The sequence below is a fragment of the Mugil cephalus genome, chromosome 8, assembly GCF_022458985.1.
Source record: "Mugil cephalus isolate CIBA_MC_2020 chromosome 8, CIBA_Mcephalus_1.1, whole genome shotgun sequence".
In the NCBI taxonomy this organism is placed as follows: Eukaryota; Metazoa; Chordata; class Actinopteri; order Mugiliformes; family Mugilidae; genus Mugil; species Mugil cephalus.
The window spans coordinates 8987298-9015165 of record NC_061777.1 but is presented as its reverse complement, the minus strand read 5'-3'; the positions used below and the strand labels follow the sequence as shown (position 1 = coordinate 9015165).

Genomic DNA, 27868 nt, shown 5'->3' with positions numbered 1-27868 from the left:
GCATCGATCCAGGAACATCGATACTTCCGATGTAGACGTGTGTGATTTTTTTTTTAGAATCGATCTTCACATCAAAATATCGATACCAAGTCCGTTTTCATATAAAATGTTAATACTTTTGTGACAACAAATCAATTCTAAAAAAAAGTAAAAAGCGGTAGAGAGGCAGGAAGAGAATTAGGGCCACCCATGAGAAAAAAAATAGGAGGAGGTAGATTTTTTTTTTCATCATGCACTTTGAGTAAAGTCGAAATTTTTGAGAAAAAAAAGTTGAAATTTTGAGAAAAAATTGTGGAATTTTCGAGGATAAATTTAAAATTTCGACAATAAAGTCGAAGTACATTGTCATAAAGTGGACTTTCAAACTTTCAAATTGGTAACACCGATTAATAACTAATATTAAGAATGAACAATTATATTGTGGTTATTTATTCAGTTGTATTGCTGATTATTATATTGGACTGCCAAGGATATTGCCACACACTGGATGTAAACTCCAAGGCTCAGCGGCGTGTCCCTATCCGCCCACAGAGTCAGGAAAGTGGGCGTAGATGCACTGTGGTCTACTTTATAACAATGTATTCTGACTTTTTTCCCAAATTTTTGACTTTTCTCTCAAAGTGCATGATGAAAAAAACGTCCTCTTAATTTCTTCTCATGGGTGGACCTAATACTGATGGAAGCCCTTAAATTCAGTAAGGCAGGCACCATCCAGGTGTATAGTGAAGCGTAGATCATGTCAACATGAATCAGAATCAGCTTTATTGGCCAAGTACAGTATGTGTGCACATACAAGGAATTTGACTCTGGCCACTTTGCTCAATGGTACAAGACAAAGCACTTAAATAAACAAGAAAAATAAAAGTGTAAAAACATAAATTAGGTCTTGCAGAATAAAACAATTTACAGAAAGTATAAAGATCAGGGTCAGATATATATGCAATGAACCTGAACAGTATAGTAAATACAATTAATGAAGAGTTATTGTGAGGATGGTCACACACTCTGTGGCTGCTTGAAGTTCTTCAGTGCAACAGCTCGGGAGAATAAAACTGTTTTTGTGCTGGATAGTTTTTGCGTACAATGCTCTGTAACGCTGTTGTTTCTTAACAAAAATACATAAATGGTACATACACATGTAAAGCACAAAATAATTACATCAAAGTCAGAGCAACTGTTCTTATTTCAGGTTTGAGAGAGTTCTTTTTTTGTCTGTATGGTTAAAAACAGTATATTGTCAATATTATATGAGATTTGTGCTGTTATATTCTTGCAGCTAAATATTTTATTGTTTCATTGCCTGTGTGTGGCCATCACCGAACCCCTCTGGGAGCTAGTTTGTTGATCTTTATTGTGGGGAATATCCTTGTGTGGCAGGGAGGACAGCGAAGACGTGAAGGGATGGACAGGGGAAGGGATGGATCCTGTGCTTTCCAAGTCAGCCCACCCAGGATTAAGGGAGTCCAGAGAGTATGTGTGTATGTCTCTGGAGAGGTGGCAGAGTCCAGGAGGGTGGATATGTCCCAGTAGAGGAGTCAAGTTAAAGGTGGGGCGCAACAGCTCAGCCCATTTTAGGCAGGACTCATCACAGAAAGATTTTTTCAAAGTTGACACAGATCATCTTGAATTGCTCAAATTAAACAATAGAGAATAGAAAAGAAAAATACTTTACTCATCCCCTGGGGGTGAAATTCGAGTGTCCAGTAGCTTGTTAAACAAACACCCACAGATAACAGCAGAGGCAATAGGAAACTGGTAACATTTATAAAAGTGTGTTAACACACATGTCTGTGCAAAAGAGCTGAGTAAGTCTGACATTTAGCTGCGTGTTTAATTCTTGTACAGAGGTATAAAATGTACAACATTGTAAAAGCCATCATTGTCCTATACATAAGCGACTATCTGAAAGTATCGATATCTGGATATTAGCCTTGGTATTACTTGGTATCGGATCGGAAGGAAAAACCAGCGGTATCGTACATCCCCAAGCAGACATGTCATTTGTTGACCGGAGCAAAAGAGGGCGATGTTGAGACACCACGTAGAGACGATGAAGGTCTCTCTAGGTTAACCTATATATTCGGCCTTGTCAATCCTTAAAGGATTTTAACACAACACGGGATGTTGTTCAATGTTTAGGACAAAAACGTGGAATAATAAGAGACATTCCCGTGATTTAAAATCGCACGACTATTGAGTTAAAGGAGAGTTGATTTAAAAAATAAAAATATAAAATAGTCAAAATCAAAGCACCAGAAGCCAATGACTATTTCAAGGCTCCAAATGAATTATAATCTGTAGCAATTATATTATATTACCATTAGCAAATTTAATTTCCATTCCACACTGTATATACAGAATGTTTTTATATTTTCCTCTATATATTTATCAGAGTGTTGTTATTTATTGTATATTTTGTATATTCTTTCAAATTTGATATATATATATATATATATATATATAGTCTAATTCCACACTCCCTTGACAAGGACGCATATGTCCTTAAATAAATAAACAATGCCTTATGTCTTATGAGCTGAATACTACATTTCCTATGATGCAACTCAAGAGCATAATTCACCGTGCCGGTGTATTTTAAATGGTGTCAGCTCCATTCTGAATGAAATTATGCTTTATTTAAATGGTACAACACAGGCAAGTGACATAGTCTTTATCGAGACTGGTGAAACAAACACATGAGTTGAAGCCATCTTATTTATAGGTAGTGTGCCACACTTATCAAGTTGGCTGTTAGGTTGTAGCTTCATAATTGTGGCTTCCTTCGATACTTTTAAAACCTATTTTCAGACACCATGGCAACCACAAAGTGCATATACAACCTCAGGTGTCACATTTGTTGAATAACCACATCGAATCAACATTACTGGGCATGCATATAGCACACATACAAAACAGTAGTTCTCTGACATTAACCCATGCATTTGCTCACACAGAAAATAGTTTGCATGCTTAGAGCAGCTGTGGGAAGTTTGGGGGCTTTAGGGAACTGTAAAGGTGGTAACATATCTATACATTTGAAGGGGAAGTTTGTGTTCATGCCAACTTCTGCATTCTGAGTTGAAGATATGAGGAGTTTCTGGCAGAATTTCTGACAGAAAAGAAGTTGAAATAGCAGAAAATGTCCAAGATCGGGAACTTACATCAGAATAAAATCCAATATTTGCGCTAATTAGTGCAAGTGAAGGGGCTTTAGTTTGTGACACAGGGTATTTATCTGTAGTGGATTCAAGATCAGGACTAGGGACAGATATTTTTCTATCAATGTTTGAGAGAGAGACCAAGAGAACCCCACAAAGCAAAGATATACAATTTAGAATCAAATAAAAAGCCGCACATGCTCCCTTTTCAGAGATGGAATGTTTCTTCCTTTTACAAGTAATTGGTTATCAAAGCAGCTGCCAGTTAATTTTCTCAGAACACCAAAATATATATATATATCTATCTTTTACAGGATGGGTAGGGCTCATATTTTCTGTTTAAAACTGAAAATACGACAGGTCATGACTGATTTATAAACATATAACCACACAAGCATTTTATCTGTAATCTCAAAGACTGCATTCAAAATAATTTTTTTTTCCTGTAAAGCTTTTTCACCAAAAACATTGTTAGATAAGTCTCCCACTCAGCAACCAAGATTGTCTTTAATTTATTTTTAGAGAAAGCTGCTCACCTTTGTCCATACACCACAGTATAACCAGGTTATTATTATTGTTTAGGATAATATAAGATAGGTGTTATTTGTCGTATGCACAGTCACACATAAACTTAAACTGTAGACTTGAAATGGAAATGTGAGGTCTTTTTGTTTCAGCATAACATTATCACATAAAAACAATTTTGTACATTTTCATATGAAACACCGCTGCATTAATTTGGGAGCCGTGGGGACCTGGGGCACCCTATAAATTAAACTAATTCAAATATTCATATACTGACCTTTTTTCTACTCTCCTCCTCCATCCTCCATCCGTCTTGTCTTTACTCTGTCTTTGCTATATTATTCTATTGTTATAATTCTGATTGGTTGTATTATAATAACTATGATTATTATTGCTATTGTTGCTATTATTATTATACACTATGTTCCTATCGTGTTTCTAATACCATCACTATAATTATAATTGCACAGAAGTGATTGCTATTACCACTTAGGCTCCTATACATCACACAAACAGAGAAGTGAGTCATTGCACTACTCATCACCAGGTGTGTGTTTTCATTTATTTCATTATATATCTATTCCAATTTATTTATTCTATGTTGATTTTTTTTTTTAAAACTGCCTTCTCGTTGTGTCCTTAATCGCCCCCTGGAGACGCATAAAAAGTTTTCTGAATCTTGAATCTGAATATGAACCAGTTCCGCCTCCGTGTCGAGAGGGGGCGCAGTTGAGCCGTGAAGCAGCGAATATGACACGAATGTCTCATAAATAGAAGAAGAGTTTCATTCAGCCATTACATTCAGGCACAGTCGGTTTAGCTGCTGGTGGAGGACAGGTCATTAGCAACCCAAGAAAAATGCTATCCGTGAGAGTTGCAGCAGCTTTGGCCAGAAGCCTGCCCAGAAGGGCTGGATTTGTAAGTATTTCAATTGTTTAAATTACACTTGGTGAGGATGTCGCTGCAAGTTTATTTAAATATCAGCGTGAACCTTGTGAAGGGTAATGTTAACGCTACAGGCCGCAAGCTTACTTGTCACCGGTGTACGAATGCGATTTTAAACGCAGCTGATTTGCCCGGATTCATAATACCGGTTAATAGTCTTGTAAATGTTGAGTTAAGCGTGTTTATCGAAGTTGCCCTTGTGCGACGACAACATTCGTCCTGCAGCAGCTGAAGTTAGCAGCTAGGCTAAAGCTAGCGGCTCATCCGGCCATGCTTTGAAGGTCAGAAAGCCTGACAGCGCATGTCCTCTCCGAGCACAGCGGCTACGCACCAGCTGATCCTAATAAGTGCGCATTTTATTGTTGTTGTAATGCCTGCCGTGGACTTTGGTTTGCATTCGGCGTTTAATTTAATGCGCCTGTCATTGAATTGTAGGTGTCCAAGGCTGTACCGGCTGCCTGCGTTGGGGTCAACCACCTCCACACACACAGACCATGGCTGCAGAAGACGGGTGAGAAAGTCAAAAACAACACGACTGAACACTTGTAGCGTTCACGCTGTGGGTCAGCTCACTGTCGTGATTCGTGAAGGTCACTGATTTCAAAATGCTTCTGGAGTTTGCGCTGCTAAATCTAAAATATGGCAACGCCTCAGTGTTTATGCATGTTATTGTGCAGATTCCTAAAAATGTATTTTCATCCTGATAAAATACTGAATGCATGTACTTTTGCTGTTTTTTTTATATGGCAGTAAACAAGTATGTGTCCAGATTCAACTTTTGTTTTGTGTATTTTAAATTAAGTTCACCCCTGGGGGGAAAAACTACTTTAATCACCAAAAGCACAAACAGACTTTTTCTGATCCGGGGACAGAGTTTGCAATATCCTGTTAAAATTCCTATGACTGAAGTGCTTTGTGCACGTCTTTTCTTTTCATAGGCACAGCCGAGGTGTCTTCCATCCTGGAGGAGAAGATCATGGGAGCCGACACATCCGCTGACCTGGAGGAGACTGGGCGTGTGCTGTCCATTGGTGACGGTATTGCCAGAGTGTACGGGCTGAGGAATGTCCAGGCAGAAGAGATGGTGGAGTTCTCCTCCGGCCTCAAGGTACGTGTTGCAGGACACAATCATCATCTGTGATATAAACAAACGTATCTTAATTATCGGTCTGTTTTCATAAGATGTGCTCTTATGATTTTGTGACAATTCATTGAAATGAGAAAGCTCCACATTCTGAGTTTAGGTTTGTGTATTTACAAGTGATATTAACAGCATTTTTATTTTAAGTTGTCATTTTCGTCCTCCAGGGCATGTCTCTGAATTTGGAGCCCGACAACGTTGGTGTTGTGGTGTTCGGTAATGACAAGCTGATCAAGGAGGGCGACATTGTGAAGAGAACCGGTGCCATCGTGGACGTTCCCGTGGGCGAGGAGCTGCTCGGTCGTGTGGTCGACGCCCTGGGAAACGCCATCGATGGAAAGGTTATTTGAAATATTTCTTGATAGTAAATCTAGATAAAAATGAACTTAAATTTGAATTGATCTGACTCGCCTAAACTTTTTTTTTTATTTTCTTCTCTCAGGGTCCCCTGGGCTCCAAGATCCGTAGGCGTGTGGGTCTGAAGGCCCCCGGTATCATCCCCCGTATCTCTGTGAGGGAGCCCATGCAGACTGGAATCAAGGCTGTGGACAGTCTGGTGCCTATTGGCAGAGGCCAGCGTGAGCTGATCATTGGTGACAGGCAGACTGGGTAATTACTCCAGAATATAGTCATCTGTACTACAGTGGTTTAAATAAAATACTGTTGCATCAATTAAGAGAAACATCCTAACTAAATGTTTATACCTGCAGCAAAACCGCCATTGCCATCGACACAATCATCAACCAGAAGCGCTTCAACGAGGGAACCGACGAGAAGAAGAAGCTGTACTGCATCTACGTTGCCATCGGACAGAAGAGATCCACCGTGGCTCAGCTGGTGAAGAGGTTGACCGACGCCGATGCCATGAAGTACACAATCGTGGTCTCTGCCACCGCCTCTGATGCTGCTCCCCTGCAGTACCTGGCCCCATACTCTGGCTGCTCCATGGGAGAGTACTTCAGAGACAACGGCAAGCACGCCCTCATCATCTATGACGATCTGTCCAAGCAGGTGAGGCTTCTACATTACAGCTGACGTACATCAAATGTGCCATTTTAGTCTTGAATTAAAAACCTTTAAACCTTGTTTTTTTTTTTTTCCTTGTCAGGCTGTTGCCTACCGTCAGATGTCCCTGCTGCTGCGTCGTCCTCCCGGTCGTGAGGCCTACCCCGGCGATGTGTTCTACCTGCACTCCCGTCTGCTGGAGAGAGCCGCCAAGATGAACGACAACTTCGGTGGCGGCTCCCTCACTGCCCTCCCCGTCATCGAGACCCAGGCTGGTGACGTGTCCGCCTACATCCCCACCAACGTCATCTCCATCACAGACGGACAGGTTCGTCTTAAACTTGTCTTCAGGCGTCTTCCCATATAAATACTCTGCATTACACTTTTTTTTTTCATTGACTGTCTCCTCCTGTCTGCTGCAGATCTTCTTGGAGACTGAGCTGTTCTACAAGGGTATCCGCCCCGCCATCAATGTGGGTCTGTCTGTGTCCAGAGTCGGCTCTGCTGCCCAGACTAGAGCCATGAAGCAGGTAACATCTGCTTTTTAATGTTTTAGTGGCTAAGTTAGTAAGAGGCTACATTCTTAGGTCAATGATAATGTTTTATTTTGTATTTTTTTTATGGCGGTAGGTGGCCGGTACGATGAAGCTGGAGCTGGCTCAGTACCGTGAGGTCGCTGCCTTCGCCCAGTTCGGTTCTGACTTGGACGCTGCCACACAGCAGCTCCTGAACAGGGGCGTCAGGCTCACTGAGCTGCTGAAGCAGGGACAGTACTGTGAGTGTCGACCTCATTTACAGTTTGCACATCTCTAAAAGTAGAATAGAAGTGTGTTAGGTTGGTGTTTTATGGTCTGACAAGCAGCTGAACTGTCTCTCCCTTCCAGCTCCCATGGCCATTGAGGAGCAGGTAACGGTCATCTACGCTGGTGTCAGAGGTCACCTGGACAAGATGGAGCCCAGCAAGATCACAAAGTTCGAGAAGGCTTTCCTGCAGCACATCCTCAGCCAGCACCAGGACCTGCTCAGCGCAATCAGGTAAGTGGGGAGGGGGGGGAGAATGTTAGTCCATGATAGATTTACAAGTTTATTTTTAAAAAGGCAGAATTTGACTCGGCTTGTTTTCTGTTTCAGGGCTGACGGCAAGATCTCAGAGGCATCAGATGCCAAACTGAAGCAGATTGTTCTCAACTTCCTGTCCAGTTTTGAGTAAAGGAAAGCACTTGAGTTGATCTTCAGTGAGCCACCTGTCTGTGTCCCCAAAATGCTTATATATGTGAACACACTGAAGGTCAAAACCTCCATGTACAGATTTCTCCAAATAAAATTTTACAACCCCGACCGCGCTGCAGAGCTCTTCTGATTGTGCACTCGAGTTAAGTTTAGTGTTTGGGTTGGTTCCCTCGGAGCAGGTTTCATTAGCGGCCGAAGAGTCATAACTCATGTAGGAAGAACAAAAACTTCTCATTGAACACAGTTGTGTTTAAATTTATCTTGACCTTTTCAGTGTACAAAAATATAACGGTAACGTGATCCATTCATGGCTTGCTGTTTACTGTAATTGTTCGTGGGAGCGCTCTGCCAAAGAGGGCAGAGGAAGGATGGATTTTCATTGCTGTTCAGTGGTTTAAAGGATGTACAAAGTGTGAGCCCAGTTGCTGAGCTGCGGTTGAAGTGATGAGGTGAAATGTTTGATACTACGGTAATAAATTCAGTGACACTGTCTCAAATCGAACCCGGCTTGTCCTGTCTTATGTTTTGAGACTCGAGTGAGAATATGATGAGATTGACCTGCAGAGGAATGTTATGTGAGTTGTATTTGTGCAGATTGGAGGAAGAATGAAGTAAATAGTTCATCCTATGATTGGTTTAATTAGCAACTGTTGAATGGGGGAGTTATTTCTTTAGGCTGAACAGCGTTCTCTTCAAGTTCATTATCTCCAAAGCATGTGTTTTCCTAATTAAGAATGAAAACTCAAAACAAATCCCCACTTCTGCCAATCAGAAATCAAAGGGATTTTTTTATTATTGGACTTGGCTTTTGTATTTTTTTTTCTTTCTCTTTCTTACCATGTAACTTAACATGATGTGGTTAGTGGGGGTCTTGGGGTCCTATAAACTGATGGGAGGGGCCTGTGTGGATCATCCCACAGATAAATGATCAATTAGGGATCTAGTGAAGGTCTGACTTGGGTCTTTGTGGTGGGATTTGCATGTTCTCCCTGGGTCTGGTCTGGTCTAGGTGGGTGCTACATGTCTAAGTAACATCCACATGAATGTTGGGTCCAAAAGTTTCCCAACACAGAGAGTGAATTTTCACAAAATGCTTAATGTTATTTACTCTTCCAGTCAGTGGTTCTAATGTTGTGGCTGATCGGTGTATCAGCTAATGGACCTTCGTGTGCATCTTGTCCATGTCCAGCAGGTGGCCACAGATGCCTTGAAGTAGACTGAGCTGCAGAAACTAAAAACAGTTCGTACATATACTGTAGTTTACGTATCAACCTAAAGGATGTTTTGACACTTGAACCCAGGAGATTTAACCAAACTCTCTTTCATTTCCTTTATTAAATTAAATGCCTTTTAGAAATAGGCCAAAGGACCAGAAACTATAGTATTATATTCCATTAGTATTCTCTGGACTTAAAACTTTTATTTTCTCACCCGTAAGAAAGGGGAAATGTCCATTGGCTTCAAATGTCAACAGAAACAAAAAGTCCCCAGAAAGGGACTGGATGTAATTCTGCTATCTGCAGTATCACCACAAGCCACCACCAATTACACCTCCCTCCACCCTCTTCCTCTCCCTTGTGGTCCGTTTCTCTTTTCTGCTTCTTGTTGTGTTTGTCCCCCCTCAAACAGGAACAAGCTGAGACGTGTTCCTGTGGCGGATCACATTGTTCTCTTTGGATTTAATCATCTAAAATCAACTGGTGGGTCCTAGACTCACATTTACATCAATCATTTACCTATTCTTTGTTTGTTTGTTTGCTCATCTTGAAATAGAATTTGTTCCCCTGATTCCTCTTTACGTCTCACAGGAGCCGGAGAGAACCCGGTGTACGAGGTCGTTTGAGCAGCAATCAAGAAAATAGATCACTGTTTCAGTGGCTATTTCTTTTTAAGTTTCCCCCTTCGGAGTCACTTGTTTCTCCAGCTGAATCACTGCCTTGGCGAGATATAGTGAGACCCGTGACTGAGAGTGAATGGAGCTGCTTTCAGTGAGGGCCATTGTCGAGGTCAGTGTGACAACAAGAGATGAGCACTGTGGAGCAACGGACGACGTGAGCGTCCAGCACTGCATGCACACTCGCATTCTCAATTCTCAAAGTGCTTGGATATGGAGCTCTAAATAACATCACATCCCCCTCCCCCTGTAAATAGCAGAGCACGTGTCTTTAACATGAACAAAAGAAGTGCTGTTTGGGGTGTTAATCAAATTTTTTTTTCAATGGGGTTAACAGAGTTTAGTCAATAGAAAGACAATGGTTAAGTTTCTCTAGACGCATTCCATGAAATTAGATGCTGGGGTACGTGAGGAATTACAAGATAACAAGACAATTGATAGATCAACCCAGGAACAACTGAGTCACATGTCATACTACGACACACTATCACAACACAAAGACCATGCAGTGATAGTGTGTATTTGCGCTCCGCATGCGCGATGCCAGGAGTGGAAAACCGGTTTCCACACGTGAACAAGTCTTTTTTATATTTGCATATATGAGGCTCCTATGGAAAACCTGCACTGGTGTTGAATTACCAACCCAAGATAAGTACTTTGCGTGAGAAAGAAATTAGTTTCAGGGCTGTGGCGAATTGTTTTCCGTTTTAGTTCCATACATATCCTACTCAGACATCCCGGAATAAGACAAACGTGCTTCTGCTGCAGCCCTTCACTTCAGTCTGTCTTGTTTTGTTTGTTTGTTTTCCTTCTTCTTATAGACAAAGACACGCAGGGATCATTTCCCTCTTTATTGTCAAAGTAGCAAAATGGCATTCTCTTTTATTCGTCTCACTGTGTCACAGTACTTGCTCTGCAGAACAGTACTGCTTAAAGCTTATATGTGGATAAAAACTTTACACAAACTATTTAAAAAAAAACACACACATTTTCCATACATGACATTATATCAGGGATGCGATTTAACAGCAGGTAGCAGCATAAATCTAAGGCAAAATTGAACACACACACACATATATATATATATTATTTCTGAGTTCCGTCTGCATTTTAAGGACAGCCACGGTTTTCTTATTCACAGGTACCGGACCTTTATAAGCCTGCTTGCAGCGCGCACACAGACTCTCATTATATTCTAGGCAAAAGGAATTTCATTCATTCACGATGGCAACATTAGACCAATATACACTAGCAACCGCACTTCCCACAAGCTGACACTGTAAAAAAAAAAAAAAAAGCAACTTTTTCTAGGGTAAAACCAACATGCTGTGTTTTGTTTTGTCACTCCGTAATAAAATTAGGCCGTATTCAACTAAAAAGTCCACACAGAAAACCCAGCTTCTTTATGTGTCGATGAGGCGATTTCATCCGTAGTGCGTTTTTCATCCTGTAACGAAACTTGCCAACCTACTCCAGGGAGCAGCTGAAAGCCTGCACACGCTGCGACGGCTCAGGCTCCGGGGGTGAAACTGCCTTCAGGACATGCGCACATACACAAACAAACAGCCAGCGGTTTACGTGAAACAGTTGCATGTCACTGCTGCGTTTTTTTGGCCGCAAACCCACGCCCGCCTGCAGTCACGTGTTCGCGGCCTCAGGTTCAGTCCGTGCTGCCGTAGTGGTTCCCGTTGGAAGGGTTATCCTGTAAACTGGTGTGCGAGCCGTCTTCCTCCTGAGACACCACCGGGTTCGTCGGCTGCTCGAAGAAGTTGGAGACGCAGAAGACCTGTGGAAAACAGCGGAGGAGTGAAAACGAATTCTACCGCTTTCGCTGTGACAAATAAATAAAATGAAGACTGCACCTTTCATGTGGTTCTATGCAAAATAACTTATTTAGTTTTTACATTTACAAATGTCAGGTCATTCAAAGTTGGGTTTAAATTCCAGGAATAGTCTTTGTTTGACTATTTCACTGTGTAAATTTCATATAACGTCACTAAATAGCTCGGGGGAAGTTGACAGTGTTGTATGACATGTTTCAATCAGAGATTCCCTTTCTTTTTAAGAATGGGTGATGAAACTGCACTATGTCCTTCATCCTAATACCTCTTACACTGAAACTTACAGTGAGAGCGGCCACTAATCCGCCCTGCAGGAGGCCGGCCAGAACATCACTCCAGTGGTGTTTGTAGTCGGACACTCGGGACAGACCCACATACACGGCAGTAGCAATCAGGAAGAACTGGATGGTGGGACGCAGGAGCCTCGCCCATTCCGACCTCAGCCTGGCTTGAATGTACAGCTGAGGGAGTCGGAGGATGAAAATGAATGAATGCCAGGAACGAAAAAAAAAAAAAACGGCGTGGGGTGACGCCTAAGTACACGTGTGACATATCTTAAGACTAATATTTACAGTACAGGTCCTTCTGACGGGAGTCCTATTGTTTATAAGAAGCAAACTTCAACTCAAATTAAACTAAAAGCACATGCGTTTGAACTAACAGCTCCTGCTCTTCCAGCGCTAATGTAAAAGCCAATTTTGAGAAAAGGCAGACTTACTACGAGGAACAGCATGCAGTACATAGAGAAGGACGAGTGGCCGGAGTAGAAGGACAGCCTGTGAGAGACAAACAGAGGATAAACTGAATGGGTTAAGGCGCATCAAGCTTTTCATCACATGTTTTAGATTGATGAAGGAGGTTTGTCATGATTCAAATCTAGCAGTGAAAACAGTTTTTTAATTAAATACTTAACGCACGTTATAGTCATCATTCATTTGGGTGTTTATAGTATTTAGCGTCTTTATAATTGTGCGTCTTAAACATCACTTTGAGGACTGCCATCTTGAAAATAAAGGGCGCATTTCTTTTTCTTAAATGCTAATGTCTAATAATTAAGTCTAGTTTAAGTTCTTAAGTTCGCAAACCCATTATAACTATTACACAACATCAGTTTAGTCACGTTCATGACTATTACCTGGCCTCATCTACCATAAACTGGTCCCCAGTGCAGGTGAAGTTCTCGACGTATCCGCCATTTTTGCAGTTGATGCGATCCCACGCCGGCTTGCAAGCGGCCAGGAAGTATGGCCTCAGGCGGCCGATGGAGTACTTGGCTATGTCCGTCAGAGACTGGCTAGCAGCAGCTCCGAACACGTAGCTCCCCACGGCCTTATAGACGCACGAGACGTACTTGGTCCCCAAAGACTGGTTCTTGATGCGAGAGAGGTAAACAGAAAGGCACTCGCCACAGACAAGCTGAGGCAAGGAGAGATAAGGGAAACAGAAGTCAGACATATTTCTGCAGTGATAAGGAAAAGATGATGGAGGAGGAGATGATATGGAAGATAAAAAAGACCTACCACGATCAGCGAGAAGGGGATCATGACTCCTCCCAGCAGCTGGTAGGATATGGTGTCCTCTTTGATGGGGTACCTGATGGACTCATCGTTGCAGAAGAAGCCGCGTTTGAAAGGGTTGTGTCGAGGGGTAAGGATGAAAAAGGGGAGTCCAACTGCGAAAATGAAGACGCAGGAAATAATACATTTCTGTTTCTGGACAGGTCTCAACATTACCTACATGACTCATATCATCAAAAGCACAGCGTGGCAACAGTCAGACGCTAATGATCCGATGAGAGTTAGTCACAGGAAACAGGAAATATGCTGGGATCATGCTGGCATTTTCCCTTCTGAAGAAAAAAAAAAAAAAAAAAAAAGATGATTTCATCAAACTTCTGACACGTGCTTTCCCCCCCTTCGCTCGAATACAATGTTAGACTCGATTAAATGCCCGTGGCCTTGAATTAGTGCAGAACAATATTATGAGGACAAGCAGAAGACCTCAGAGACAGACAGAGACAGCAATGCTGCCCTCTGCGTCATTGGTTTTCCTCTGGTAAATATGAGGAAGCTGGAGACACATATGACCACGTTAATCTGTGCAGGAACTATCACCAAAACACACGAACCTGCTCTAACACGCTTTTATTGCCCATGACTTATTCACTTCCCCTCTCGCTGCACGATTTCTCAATGTTACATAAGTGAAAGCATAACTGAAAGAAAGAACGGTGGTTAAACTTAAGGATGTAATGCAATACCAGGTTTTCTCTCAAGTACAATCACTGTTATTTTTGCTTTCAGGCTAAATGAGCTATCGCTAAGTCACAAACTATACCGAATGCCGCCTTTTGAAATTCTAAATATTCCAACTATGGTTAGTTTCGAATCTGCCTATAAAAAGAAGACAAACATCAAAATCACATTTTCTTGCTTTTTTTTCAGTATCCTGGTTAAAATATCTGTATTTTTTTATATAATTTTATCCCGTGTCTATTTTTGTTATTATTATCTTGTATGGAGTACTTGTTCTCTGTATTCCTGCTATCACTTCCTCCTCATGTGGTAGACGCGTTGAACACTGTACGTCTTACACAATATACAGTCAGCTGAAAGTTGAAGAAACGTGGCGCCTAAACAGGAAAACATTAGCCAATGTAACTATAGCGAGCGAAGCAAATTACACAAAGACACAGCCTCTATAAGAATATGCAACGTGTGTGTCTCAGGGAGAAACAAAATTTGAATAAAAAAATGTGTCACGTGTCAGAGTTCAGTGCAGGTTTATGTGTAACTTTGTTTTACCATTATGTTTGCTTCAGTGAGTCAACCCATTGTGTCAGACTCTGTTAGGAGCTAAAGTCCTGGATTTATATCTGTTATGTCACAAGGGTGGTCATTCACTTTATCGCAACCTTATCGGGTTCTGACATTTATATCTCTTTGAAAAGGAGTTCTTAAAAACTGGGAAATGTAGTCATCTAAAGAAGTGACTGAAAGCAGGGACGGGTAAAATGTGAGACAATCAATAAAAATATCAGTGGTTAATATTCAGGTGAGTTTATACAACGAGAAAAGGACTTAACTCAGATTAATAAATAACTAAGAACATTTATCCGTCATGTAAGTTACGCCAGCTCATTACTTCCCTTTCCACTACTGAGGGATGACAAGTTCCTTCCCTCATGTCCAGTGGAAAACCTGAATCTCCAAATGTGGCAATTTGGATGTTAATTCACGTGACAGATTGAAAGTGTCCTTTGTCTCAATCCCTGTTGGATTAGTTAGAATATAAACTGTCACAAACGTAAAAACAGAGCTATGTGTCCATAAGACTTTTCACGGGTACACGACTCTGGATGGACAATACTACAAACATACGATTTATATACTGTGTATAAAACACTAACTAGAATTTAAACATATGCAACAGTAAAATGCAACGTATGCATTAATGCAACACTGATAATAATTAAACAAATATGAATCACAGCTAAACAATGACCCTTTATCTTTTTATGAATGCACAACTCATGTTGGAGTACTGTCACCACGTGGTATGACTTTTATTCATTTATTAAAGGTTATAAATAGTTCCACGATTATAAACCTGTACCTTACTTACGCTACAATATCTTAAAGACTAAACAATAAAACTGTATTTAAAGATGTAAAAGTCAGCTCCACTTTAAACTACAAGTTAACCAGTCATATTTCTACTTTCCTTGAAGTGATCTCAATCCATGGTGGATTTTATACGATACGATACAGATGAAATGGGATAGAAAAGACACTAGTGAGAAATCCATTCTGTTATATTGGTAAGGCAATAAATCTTCACTTGATGGAGTTTGCTGTGTTCAGCATTTGTTTAAAGTAACAGAAAGATATGCTGAATCATGTGTTTTCACTTTGGAGGCTGTAGTTTGTGGTGCTATAGACACTCTTTTCTATTAATTTGACGTTTTTAAATCAAGAAATGCATCAGCAGACAATACAAATAATAATTAAGAGACATTTCACTCATTTACAGCACTTTAATACTTATGTTCCTTATTATACTTATACCATAAGGCGAAAGTAAATAAGCAGCGAGGTTTAAATGATCTTACCTGAGCTAGGCTAATTACCAGAGACACGTGATTTCATGTCTGTTCAACATCTTTCTTGCACCGTTTCAGCACTAACTCATCATCAGTCATGACGGAGGGTTTATTGTTATATTAAATATGCCTTTATTTTCACCTGGTGTTTTGTCACCAAACAGAGACAACCACAAGACACTGACTAAGCAAAGTCAGGAAGTGCAGATTAATCACAGGGAAGGATTTCTGGAGCTCGGTGTGTTTAAACCTGCCTAGCCTTATCAAACGCGACAGCTATTTCACCGCCGAGCGGACTGTGCCTGACGGTGTAAAGTTCAGGGTGTTCTGTTACAGCCACGACTGATAGCTGCTTTAAAGCAAAGCAAAGTCACTGCAGCATTGTCAGACACATCCAGGGCTCTGCAGCGCGCATCTGAGCTGTGATTATTACTCTCCAAACAGTGAGCTAAAAATACAGCTTTGCATGGAAAAAAAAAAATCACACACAGGGTGGGACTTTGTTACTCATTTTCCATCTTCCTGCCCGGTTCCCTAAACCTCAATCCTTCATATTAGTATTCCAAGATTTTATGCAAATCATTTTAATACATTTACTGTGGTCACGTGTCAGAGTGGGCCATGATATTATTTTACTTTCTGTTTAAAGGGAAAGAAACGTGATAAATAAAAGGGATTATAGCCAACCAGTCAGGGGAGGATCGGATTTACGTACCGAGAATAAGACAGGTAACGTCCAGCAGGATGAGCGGGATCCCCGACGCTTCAAACATGTTGCGTCTTCGTCTCTTTCCGGAGTCTTTCTTTGCAAAAAATGTCCTCTCCCGACTGTCCCTGCTGCTTTTCAGGAGAGACGAAGCTCAGCCTATAACGCTGCACATGTCTCAGTATTGCAGCACAGAATTAAAACACACCAGCGTCATTGTCCCGGGACTGTCCGAGCAGCTAAATCTACCAGGGAGTAGATGTTGTTTTTAAGAGGTGAGAGTACTCCTAGGTCAAAAACACGCGACTAAAAGCTAAATCTAATCTAAAAAAAAAACACCACGACACAGGCGAAGAGCCGCTCACCCCCTCAACTGCTCGTAAAGCATCATAACACAGCGGGATTTCTTATACGATCCTGTCCGCAGATGAGACATAACCCGGTGAGGCGCAGACACAAGAGACGCTCTCTCTAGTTGTGATTAATGCTGCCTTCACGGACAGCTTCGGAAAAAAAGGAGATTCAAGAAATCCGAGTTGCGCCTCTCTGTGACGCTGAGAGGGTTGACCCTGAAACTCAATCACTCAGCTGTTTTCAGAGATAATTTCAGAGATAAATTCATGTGTTATATAATAGTAATGTATATACATACTTTAGTTATCTTTTCGGGGTTTATTAATTAGTTATTTATTTGGTGCACATAAAGGACACACTGAATATAAGGTAGACATAATGCTTTGGTTTTTAGGAGACACTAGTAGAGGCACTTTAAAGGAATAAAGTGAACAGAAAATCCATTACAATTCAGAATTCACAAAGGAAGTTTGAAAAGATGAATTTCAAGTTCTTTTTTAAAAAATGATTGTACAATCTGACTCTGACATGGAGGATTTTTGACAAAACGTTCTGCCGCATCAGTGGTTTTTTGTTTGTTTGTTTTTTAATTAAACATGACTTTACAAAGTGTTATTTACTGCGATAAAACATTCCTTCATAAGACAAAAGGGAAAAAGCTGACAGAGACCATAAATCAATAAAACAGGGAATCCTTTGACTTTGTCCTCAGAACTGCATCGGTGAGCTTGTTTTCCATTCTCCTCCCTAACACTTGGCTTTCTGATTAACAGATCTTGTGTGAGACAGAAAAGATAAACACCTCTCAAAGGCACAGCAAAGAGGATATCCTGGATTAAGCGGTGTCTCTGTAAGGGTGTCATGCTGTAAGTGGTGTCTCCTGACTTGACTGAGAGCAGAAGAGACTGATCACTCTACAAAAGAACAAAGGATGCGTTTGTGAAAAATGTTATATTTCCACCGCTTTAATGACTAAATGAATGAGGGTCTGCAGCGGGCTGGTTTGGACCATAAACTCTTATGATGATGATCGAAGAAATAGCAGAATCCCAATCAGCTGTGAAGCCACACATCATTGGTTAATGTGTTAATATTAATGCTTAATGGAAAATGTTCTTATAATGCAGTAAAATGCCTTTTAATGACTATATTTTTTATTGTCTACTGATCAAGTTAATGATTTGAAAAGCCTGAAATGTGATTTATTTTAATTATGTGAACAGTTCTCAAACTAGTTGCTTGTGAGCTTTCTATTAACTGACTAATCAATCCATATGTTGTGTATTAGAATTGTACGTTAAAGCTATTCATGCGTTTGCATGCTTTTCGGTGGAATAAAAAACATTATTTTCCTCTGAATTGAATTAAATGGAAACTCACAATGCGCAAATTCCACAGAGACCTTAATTATACATTTTCTCATTAGCTCAGAGAGACTGTTGTCAATGAATGGCCTATCGATACCAAACTGTAGGCTATAGTGTTTCGGCTCAGTGGGTGTGGTACGCTAATGAATTCAGTTCATTTTAACACGTCAATAGAGCGTCTTGTTTTCTGCTGTAGCTATATATTACACATCTGCCACCCTGTTCCCTGTATGCAAAGTTATAACCAGGGCAAATCAGCATTAAGTGCCTGTGAATGGTTTCTGCTACGGTTTGCATTTTTTTGCGTTTTTTTCGAGGTGCAATTGAACGCAGCGCAGGACAGGGAAGTGGTAGTAGGAGCTCAGGGCCTATCGCTTGCCTGCTTTCATACTACGACAGACGTCAGCCGATGCGGAGCTGCTCCTCCCTCCGCTGAGACACACTGATGTAATGAGGATAGAGCAGCATCACCATTAGCAGAAGAGAGAGTATCGATCACTGCTGCATGTTCATCAGCTTCTGCTATTACTATAAAACAATCTGTACTTTTAAAATATTCATATGTCTAACTCGTCATTATTTATTGATGGACGTTTGATTCCAAGCTGAGTCAACATTGCAACATAATAAAAGTTGGAACACTTGAGTGGTGGCTCACCCACCCCTGTAGGCCTCAGCTTCTCAGGTGTGTCCAGATATACACCGATTAGGCACAACATTATGACCACAGACAGGAGAGCTAAATAACGTTGAACATCTTTAGACAATTCACTGCTGGGAAACTTTTGGACCTGACGTTCATTAATGCGCATGTCATTCAGACATGTACCCGCCCAGGCCAGGCCAGGCCAGGTGTTCTGCTCCTTTAATTAGTGTTCCTGCTTGTCCAGATGGTGTAAGATAATAAGGTGAACACCGTGCAGTTTTCATCAGCTGCTGTTGCACAATAGAGACATCACTTGTGGCTAACCAACTGGCTTCCTATTGCACGTGTTGCGAAAGTTTTGAAAGAGGCGATTCCATGCCGCTTTCTGAGTCACTTCCTGCATCCCTAGTCGGGCTCAGCATCTCTCCTTGTGTTCTTTCTAACTGAAACAGCTTAAAAGAAGAAGCATCAGTCGGATGGAAGGAATAAAAAGTGTGATGCTCACGTTGATCTCAACTGTTGAGGTGAAGTTTGTGTTTTGAATTTGTAAAAAGTGGCAGACCATATATTTGTCTCCAGGAAGTTTCGCGCTTGTAGTTTATGGTTTGTATATTGCTTTAATACATTTGTGCACATATATTTTTGTTTCTGGCGATTAATTGGTCCTGACAGTAACACTTTTTTGTGAAATCTCAACAACATCTTTCAATTGCAGATGAGCATGTGTGGACATTTAGTTGTCAACGCACTACACTCTTACTATATCCTTGTAAGTTTCACGTGGACACCACCCACAGATGTTTCTAAATGACGCCTTAAACTCCCCTTTATCATGAGCTGTGAGTTTTGAAACGTCTGCAAGAAAACTCAAAATCCACTTGCGTTTGTTTGAGCTTTGTCACAGGGTGTACCCTGGATGTTCTCTGGATCTGGATGACTGATAATCTTCAGAAACACAAAACAAACATGCACTCCATGTTCTAAGTGTATAGTAGCTTCACTAATTATGCTTAAGAAGAAACCAAATAGAAGCACACAATAGTGTAACATAATGTAAGCTATAGAAAAAAAAGAGACGAGACAAGAAGGCTAGATCTTTTCTTTCATACTTTCATTTAATTTTTTTCACATTCTTTGTGAAACAAAAAATGAGAGACGCATCACACACAAGAGGGATTATGACGTAATAACTAGACTTAGATGCTCAGATTTTCCTGTTGCTCCGTTTCGAGTGAAGCTCGATCTCCCGTTTGAAGAAGAGCTCCCCCAGCTGGCCGTGCGAGGCCTCGCTCATGGCTTTGGTCTGCATGCACATCTTGTACTTGTCCGGGGGAAGCTCGTCTGCGCAGCTCTTCTCGTGCCACATGTGGAAAAGGCCTCGGGACGGGGAGCGGATCACCATCAGCTTGCTGTGAAGGTACTTCCTGTAGAGGTGCACGTCCTCCAACCCCCAGCCTTTGATGCTCCGGTCGAAGCCACCTGAGAGGAAATGCAGAAGTCAAAGCAAAAGGAAATGAACGCTTCGTTGTTAGCTGGCACTCATTACTTTGCCACAAACTGCTCAACCGACTACTCCAGGGATTAAATTATTTGTCAATTAACTGATTACTGGTTCTTGTTTTGATAAATGAACGACTCCGAGGTATTAAAAAAAAAAAAAAAAAAAAAAATGCAGATTAACTGTTGCCAGTGGATTATTTGCAATAAGTTTTTCATTTTAATATTAACCAGCCATTCATAATAAGTGATTTTTTTTTTCTAAAAAAAAAGGAAAAATATGTTAATAATGTTAATAATTTGTGTGTTACAACAGTTCTTAAGGGATAACACTGGTGGAGGTTTTCTGTGTAATCATAGTGTTCAGTTACTAAAAAAATAAATAAAAAAGGAAAAGTGGAAGCTTAGTTAAAACAAATTTGCACTCAATTGACTCGATAAGTTGATGCACAGACTGTTGTTGCATCACTACAGAGAAGAATGTCTTTCAGCACACACCTATGTTGATGAAATCAGACCTGTACTGGCACGTCATCCCGAACCCAAAATCTCGCCAGAATCCACTTTCCTTCCTTATCACCTGGGGAAAAAAAAAAAAAAAATGGAAGAGGTAGGGGATGGCGATACTAGAGCGGTTTGTGAATACTATTTTTCACCTACCAGTTGCTGTTGAAGAGAGGGCAGGAGCGTGTGATTGCTGTAGATGACAGATGGGTTGTACTGGCTGAAGAGCACCGGATAGTAAACTTTCTTACCTGTGAGAACAGTTTAATTAGACATGCTCAATGGCAGAGTCACATAAAGTCAGTAGCATGAAAAAAGAAAAAAGTGTAGTACGTCTAGTTTTCAAATAAACACAAGCTTGAAACTTTTTTTTAAACAATGGTGAATCAAGCTGTAGCATCCACACACGTCAAGGTACCTATGGATATCTTTCTGTCTTGTTCAGTGGGTGGAACTTATTTGTTTTCTTTCCACCTTTGATTGGATTGAAAAGAATAAGAACTGGGTAGTTAGAATAGAAATAAAACAACACCTTCTCCAGAGGTGGCTGCATGTAAGGTGTGACTGCGCAGTGACCTATGGGAGGTGCAGAAACCCCACAGCAATTCTGATTTACTGACACATATCATTTTTTATTTTTTTTTTACTGTGAGCCGAGTCTAAAGTAATGATAAGTTTTTTGTTGTTGTTGTTGTTTACAACATGTACTTTTTTGTACATCTCATAGTAGAAGAACCGTAACTTATACTGTCCCCAAGGCTGTGAAAAAGTTATTTTTTATTATTTATTTTTCAGGCGAGTCAATAAACTATTCTTTTGTTATACAGTACATCTGCCTTCCAACACTGAGAACGTGAGGATGATCTGAAGCGGCCTCACGATATAACACACACCAACATAATTAGCTTTGTTGATGTTATTATTTCTGACTAAATAGTTGTCAGCGCTCTGGGAGATTGTTCACACTTGGTTTTAACATCACAAGTAGGTAGCTCTAAGTATGTGTGTTTACACCTGGCATTAAGATGCATCTGCCCTTGATTAGATTAGCCTTGATGAACACTTTCTGCTCTATAACTGTTGATAAGACTAATTAATAATTATGGTTATAATATAACAAAGATCTTATGATAATATATGTTTTAAACATTTCTGTACCAAAAGTTAAAAGTCTTTCTCACTTGGTTGTTTCTTTAATGGTAAGTCAAGCTTATTAATAGAAATAGAATTTTGTTAGTTTAAGATTGTCACAGCATCACTATGAAATCTAATCCGATGAACCAGAAGCTGGAGTTTCAAACCTAAATTCCCTAATTTTTACATTGGCGTACTATTGTAGAAGCTCCAGGGCTGTGAGCAGCTTAAAAAAAGAGGACAGGGCTGTGACTCCCATAAAGACCGATCTCTGAAGATTTTTGTGCATTTTTTGTCCATTTTTTCAATAAAACAAATCTTGTTGTTCCCACATAATTAATTTCTCCCTGTTTTAAGTCAGAGGCCATTTGCAGTATAATTTACCAAACCACGTAGGTGTTTATCTGCAAACAAAGTGCAAATGTGGGACTATGCATAGCAGGACTATGAAGGGAGAAGATGCATGTTCCCCTAGCTCCAGTTAAGCAGAAATTCACAGCGAGAGTCATGGGGTCAAGCGTAAGGTGGGTTGTCTGTTTGTTTTGGTGCAAAGCAGCAGGGGCAGGAGAGGAATCTGTGGCACAGAATCTCCCGATGACGAAGCAGAATGTGTTAGAGATGCTCCTGTCGTTTGATTACACTTTTGAGTTTACTGTTTATGATGCTGTCTTGAAAGTTTTTTTTTTTTTTTTTTAATATGTTGAACAGATCAGTCAATTAAAATGGTTCAAATTGACATTGCGCAGGTCAGCTTTTTGATTATTAGAACACCGGAGACACTGGAGCTCAGTTTAATGTCATTAGTGATGGTTGTGCTTTCCCTCTCACAGCTCTCGACAGGGGTCCACGCACCTTCCACCTCAGGTTTAATCAGCCGGAATAACTGACTACACCTGAGTGGCTGAAGTAAATGGATGTTGAAAAGGCGTAAATGTTTTCACACAGCTCGAAGTGAAGCAACCCCCGCCTCTCACCGGGCTCTGCGTACAGACGGCAGGAAGTCAGGAAGTCGGCGGTGAAGTGGATGTCGACGTCACAGAAGAAGAGCAGGACGTTGTGGCTTTTCCTCCAGGCCCTGGCGCCCACGTCTAAGCCCCGTCCACGGGAAAACTCCTCGTTCAGCTGGATCAGTGTGAAGCTCCTGAAGTGAGTCTCTCTGAGGGGGAGGGAGAGAAGACAGCGGGAGACACCTTGCAGCAGCAGTTCCAATGGATTTTGAATTGGTTTTAATGGGAGAGATTTTTGTAAATCAGGCATTTTTAAAGAGGACAGTTATTGGTAACAATGTAACAGTTTAGATTACATAGTTTAAAAATGGAGCATTATGGGATTTGAGTTTGAAATATCAAAATTTGCTAACAAATATACACCTCTGCCAAGTTTGATAGCAAAAAGCAGAACTACCACTAAGTTATCAAAAAAATAGATCAAATGGAAAAGGACACATTAGTCTTTATAAGGCCATGTCTTCTATCAGACTAGTTAAAATAAAAGCGGTCTCCACTTCAGTAGCACTTACACATACATAACTTTATTCCTAACTACATTCTGCAGGTATTTACTGAGGGGATTTTTCATATATCATTCAGAGCCTGGTTTATATAACATTTTACTCCTAAAAACATGGCAAAATTAGATTTTTTTGGATTGTCGACAGTATTTTAAAGAGACATCCTAAATTCCTTCAGTAAATACCTGGAAATCTAACATGTTAACAAAATGAAACAAGAACTGTGAGCCTCACTTTAACTATTATTCAGATTTCTCTTCTGGAAATGTATGCAAATTAGTGCACATTTAAGTGGATAACTCCTCATTTGCATATTTAAATATAAATTCAGAGAAAACCTGTAATATAAAAACAAACAAACATTGTATTTATGTAAGTAATCAACTGGAGAAGTTTCATAGTGATATCTATTATTCCAAAACGTGACCCTGTTCACCTCCAGTGTTTCGCCTGAAATATTGTTTAAAGGTGGTGTTCACTCCGACACATCCACCCGTTACCTGGTGGTCTGGTCCAGCACGGCCTTCACCTGGTCTATCTGATCCCGGCCAAAGTACACTACGGTGAGATGAACCCTCCCGTCCTGCTTGATGCACACCTCTCTGATCAGAAAACACAAATAAATATGTTTATCCACAGATATACACATACAACTGACTATTTTAAGACGAGATCTATGAGATCCTTTTTTCTCACTTATGTAGAGGAAGAAACAAGTAATTAGCATAATGATCAGTGTGTTAATTTTCTTCCACGTGATACCTGAAGTTGTTGATGAACTGCCTGAACGCGTCAACCCTCTTGGAGAGGGGTACGATGATGTTGATGATCATGCCGCGCGTGTTCACGCCCTCGCTCTTCACCTTCATCAAGGGGCCGAACGACCTGAAGAGCACGAGCTGTGTGAAGTCCTGCGGCCCGTCGCCTTTAAACATCAGCTCGTAAACGCTTCCTCTGTTCCGCTCTGTGCGAGTCAGGCCTGTTAACGCGGAGGAGAATTCATCTACTGACGTACGACTGCAAGTTCACACACAGACATAACATTATAACCACCTTCCTGATATTGTGTAGATCTCCCTTGTGCTGCCAAAGCAGACATGGACCTTCTACGGGTTGAGGGGAGGGGTCTCTATGGAACATCCCCCAGATACTTAATCAGTTTGGGATCTAGTGAATTTAGAGGTCAGGTCAACACCTTTTTCTGTATTTCATGTTTTTTTTTTTTTTTAGTTGTTCCTAAAGCGTTTTTGTGTGTGTGCCTGTGTCAGGCTGCATCCTGCTGGGGATGGCTGCTGCCACGAAGGAGTGTCATTGCTATGGGGTGGGGGTGTCTGGTCTGGTTTCAAAATGTTCACAACACATGCAATAGTCAGCCAGGGGGAGCCACAACTGACATTTCTATTGTGCAGCGGTGGCTGATGAGAACTGCCCGGTGGGCATCTTGTTATCTTAAACCGTCTGGACAAAGCATTTTATCCGGTCCTCAACACACTAACCCTCTAACAGAAACACAAAAACACTTTTTTCTTTTTGTTATTTATGTATTGCTGGGTCCTTAATAAATACGACCAATGCTATAGAGTAGGGTTATACAGTATATAAAAGGCATAGACAGGCCTTCAGATTGCAGTAAAGTGTGATGTAGCTGGGATTTGTCTACGTCTTTAGCCTGCGCAAAGGTTTGCAGCATTTTAAAAAAAAGGTCATTGGACTTCACGTAGAGAGGTCTTTCTCACCCTCTATGAAGTCTGAAGGGGAGAATGTGCGCTTCCGCCTGATGTTGTCCGCATGTTGCTGAGGTCCATTCAGGACGTGCAGAGCCGTCTCCACGGTGGCTATCAGCTCGTCCCTCTGGTCTTTCCTCACCGGCCTCTCTGCTGGGTGTCTGGTCAGTCCTGTTTCCACCTGGTATACCCTGAGACACATGGTTAAACCAAAAAAGAAAAAAACACTCTTTGAGGAGGCAGCGCTGCTCCTTATTTAACATCAGGAGCAGGTTATACAGCACGTCTGGAGGTCAACAGCTCTGCTGTCCCACTCACTTCTGCAGAGTGAAAGTGTCAAAAGGAATCAGCGCATATTCACTGGGCAGCTTCACACCTGAAATCACCTCCGCCTGGTGCAGCTGCGAGCGGAAGAACTCCTGGAGGACACAGCGTAGCATTTACAACTACATCTAAATCATAAACATCTTTCGTGCCCCTGTGGTTCTGTGTTTCCCTACCTTTAGGTCAAACTGTGTCGGGGTTTTGTGCAGACTCTCCAGACCCTGAGGCAGGATCCCTCTGGCTTTAGCTTTTTCCAGGGACTCCTGAAGCTGCTGCGTCCTCTCCTGGAGAGCCTCCTTCAGCTGGGCTATCTGCTTCGTCAGACTGTTGATGTAATGTCTGTGAGAGTCCTCCCTCTCTTGCAACAAGGCCATGTACCCCTCCTTGCTGGTGGCACCTCCAGACCACAGCGCGGACTGCTGGCTGCTACGAGACGCAGGTTTGCAGGCCAGGAGGTAGAACAGCAGCAGACAAGTGCAAAGTCCCAGCGCAATGAGGCCGACACGCATCACCAGGGTCAGCAGCCACCGTTTGAACATGGCGTTTTGTTTTTTTTAATTTCCTTCACACTTCAGACTGATAGAACGGCTGTCATGTAGAGACACGCGCGAAGAAAGATGAGCAGCCCATTGCTCCTGAACTATAGATTTAAAACATGGCTTTTAAAGTCCTCCTGTTTCCTCATGCTGTCCTCATGTGCCACGTCCACAGGCGGCATCTTCACGAGGCATTTGCATGATCATCACCGAAGTGGTGAAACGCCCTGTAATTACAAAAAAAATATACATTTTAAAGCAGTGCACTTCAGGACAGATTAAGAACATTTTTATTTTTTCCAGTTGTCATGAGGCTGTGATTTTACAAGTCTACAGCAACGCTAGCACCTCTGAGAGGTCGCGCAACAGTGCTTTTAGCGCCAAATGCTAGTGTCATAATGTTAGCAGGCTAATGAGAATATAAGTTTTTAGCTATAAGTCAAAACACATAGAATTAGACAAACTATGGCCTCAATATAGCACTAAACTGAAACTTTACAATTAATACTAATAACAGCATGATGACCTGTACCAACTTAACACAACACAACCCCCCCCATAAATAAATAAAGAATAAAGAATTAAGTTTATTATTTTTTGTGGTTTGAATATCAAGTCTTAATTCACTGGCACAAAAACTGATTTCTTGAGGCTGCACACCTGCTGTTAACACGCTTGTTAACATCTCTGTGTAGGAGGCAACAACAAAAACTCAAACAACTTAAACCAAGAGATAAAAGCATAAACTAACCACATCTAATGAATTCTGATGTGCCTCGCTGTTTTGTTATCAGCTTCCTGTTGCCATCGAGCTGCTGCTCGGGTTTTTTTAAGATCGGCTGCTATAAAATGCAAAGAAAGAGAAATAACCTGACCTTACATCCACTCCGACTGCCTCGAGGCTGAATCGAGGAAGTGACAGAAACAAGCATTTCTCTGTGCGTCCCTCCACCCTGTGCGTGGTGTGTGTGTGTGTGTGTTGCCATAATCAGTTTATTCACAGCACAGTTGCCTCTTTATAGCTCAGGTAGAGGCTCATTTCATGAAAGAGTTGCTTATGTTTCCAGGTCCACCCAAGCACCGAATGTGTGCGTGTGCGAGAAAGAGAAGGAGGCGATGTATGCATGCACGAGTTTTTTCCAAGCTGACCTCTTAAACAGTAAATAATTAAAATCACTGGTTGTTATTACGGTTTCTTTCTTAGACCTCACACACTAATAGAAGTTGTTCCACAGCACCAGTAGTTTTTTGGGCTTAAATATCATGTTACAGTTGTGGTTCTTTTCAATTCAAAGCTGAACAATTTTTTTTTTTCACAGCCAGTAAATCAGTGGGTGAATCAACACCACTCACAATCTCCCTTTCTTGCTCTTTCATGTCGACATCAATGAAAAACATGCAAATCTGACCACACAATGCACTGTTTATGCTCTGTACAGCTGTGATTAAGGACAGAGAGACACTTATTTACTCACCGGTAGCTGTGCATGTCAGAGTGAAGTTGTGGAAATCTCTCAGTTTGAGGAAATGACTTGTGGAGGAAGAGTGAAGCGGCTCTCTACCTTGTCAAAAATTGTGCGCTGAACTGGGCTCTCATTAGTAAACTGCACTGCAGAGGACCTCCTCTCTCTCCCATCCTCTCGCCTCCCAGTCTCCACCTTTCCCCAGCACCTCCCTCCCTTTTTTTTTTCCCCATCTCTCAGGATGCCTAAAAGGTCTCACACC

General features: G+C 41.2%; 3 protein-coding genes and 1 long non-coding RNA gene across 5 annotated transcripts; 2 read left to right on the top strand and 2 right to left on the bottom strand.

Moving 5' to 3' along the window:
* The first annotated feature begins 4440 nt into the window (after positions 1-4440).
* LOC125012389 (ATP synthase subunit alpha, mitochondrial-like) lies at positions 4441-8112 on the top strand. The gene is made up of 11 exons (XM_047592319.1): positions 4441-4601; positions 5064-5139; positions 5567-5736; positions 5937-6110; positions 6212-6378; positions 6480-6780; positions 6878-7102; positions 7197-7304; positions 7405-7549; positions 7659-7809; positions 7906-8112. Exons 1-11 carry the CDS (start codon positions 4542-4544, stop codon positions 7982-7984), a joined length of 1656 nt encoding a protein of 551 aa, XP_047448275.1. The 5' UTR covers positions 4441-4541; the 3' UTR covers positions 7985-8112.
* A 1214-nt stretch (positions 8113-9326) lies between these two features.
* On the top strand, positions 9327-10886 carry LOC125012758. The gene is made up of 2 exons (XR_007113317.1): positions 9327-9704; positions 9813-10886. It is a non-coding gene; the product is annotated as an uncharacterized LOC125012758 (long non-coding RNA).
* LOC125012757 (phospholipid phosphatase 1-like) lies at positions 10735-17025 on the bottom strand. Its single transcript, XM_047592884.1, has 6 exons — positions 16557-17025; positions 13260-13411; positions 12875-13155; positions 12458-12515; positions 12024-12200; positions 10735-11684 (listed from the first exon to the last, which is right to left on the bottom strand). Exons 1-6 carry the CDS (start codon positions 16612-16614, stop codon positions 11559-11561), a joined length of 852 nt encoding a protein of 283 aa, XP_047448840.1. The 5' UTR covers positions 16615-17025; the 3' UTR covers positions 10735-11558.
* Positions 17026-20015: 2990 nt separating this feature from the next.
* LOC125011724 (chondroitin sulfate N-acetylgalactosaminyltransferase 1-like) lies at positions 20016-27752 on the bottom strand. 2 transcript variants are annotated; one of them, XM_047590994.1, is made up of 10 exons: positions 27619-27752; positions 25784-26370; positions 25602-25702; positions 25296-25474; positions 24322-24538; positions 24060-24161; positions 23024-23205; positions 21072-21166; positions 20910-20991; positions 20016-20393 (listed from the first exon to the last, which is right to left on the bottom strand). In XM_047590994.1, the coding sequence occupies exons 2-10, from the start codon at positions 26144-26146 to the stop codon at positions 20119-20121; spliced, it is 1596 nt and encodes a 531-aa protein (XP_047446950.1). In that variant the 5' UTR covers positions 26147-26370; positions 27619-27752; the 3' UTR covers positions 20016-20118. The 2 variants fall into 2 exon arrangements, with proteins under 2 accessions (XP_047446950.1, XP_047446951.1); XM_047590995.1 differs by having other exon boundaries at positions 20930-20991.
* Positions 27753-27868: the final 116 nt, after the last annotated feature.

Bases quoted from the DNA above. Each gene is read 5' to 3' on its own strand.
- LOC125012389 (XM_047592319.1), top strand. From the start codon at position 4,542: ATGCTATCCGTGAGAGTTGCAGCAGCTTTGGCCAGAAGCCTGCCCAGA. The intron at 4,602-5,063 runs GTAAGTATTTCA...ATTGAATTGTAG, and splicing joins TGCCCAGAAGGGCTGGATTT to GTGTCCAAGGCTGTACCGGC. The intron at 7,305-7,404 runs GTAACATCTGCT...TTATGGCGGTAG, and splicing joins AGACTAGAGCCATGAAGCAG to GTGGCCGGTACGATGAAGCT.
- LOC125012757 (XM_047592884.1), bottom strand. From the start codon at position 16,614: ATGTTTGAAGCGTCGGGGATCCCGCTCATCCTGCTGGACGTTACCTGT. The intron at 13,156-13,259 runs GTAGGTCTTTTT...TCCTTGCCTCAG, and splicing joins TCCCCTTCTCGCTGATCGTG to CTTGTCTGTGGCGAGTGCCT. The intron at 12,516-12,874 runs GTAATAGTCATG...TGTCTCTCACAG, and splicing joins TTTATGGTAGATGAGGCCAG to GCTGTCCTTCTACTCCGGCC.
- LOC125011724 (XM_047590994.1), bottom strand. From the start codon at position 26,146: ATGTTCAAACGGTGGCTGCTGACCCTGGTGATGCGTGTCGGCCTCATT. The intron at 25,475-25,601 runs GTGAGTGGGACA...CATGTGTCTCAG, and splicing joins GACACTTTCACTCTGCAGAA to GGTATACCAGGTGGAAACAG. The intron at 20,394-20,909 runs GTGTGTGCTGAA...ATTTCCTCTCAG, and splicing joins GTCTGATTTCATCAACATAG to GTGGCTTCGACCGGAGCATC.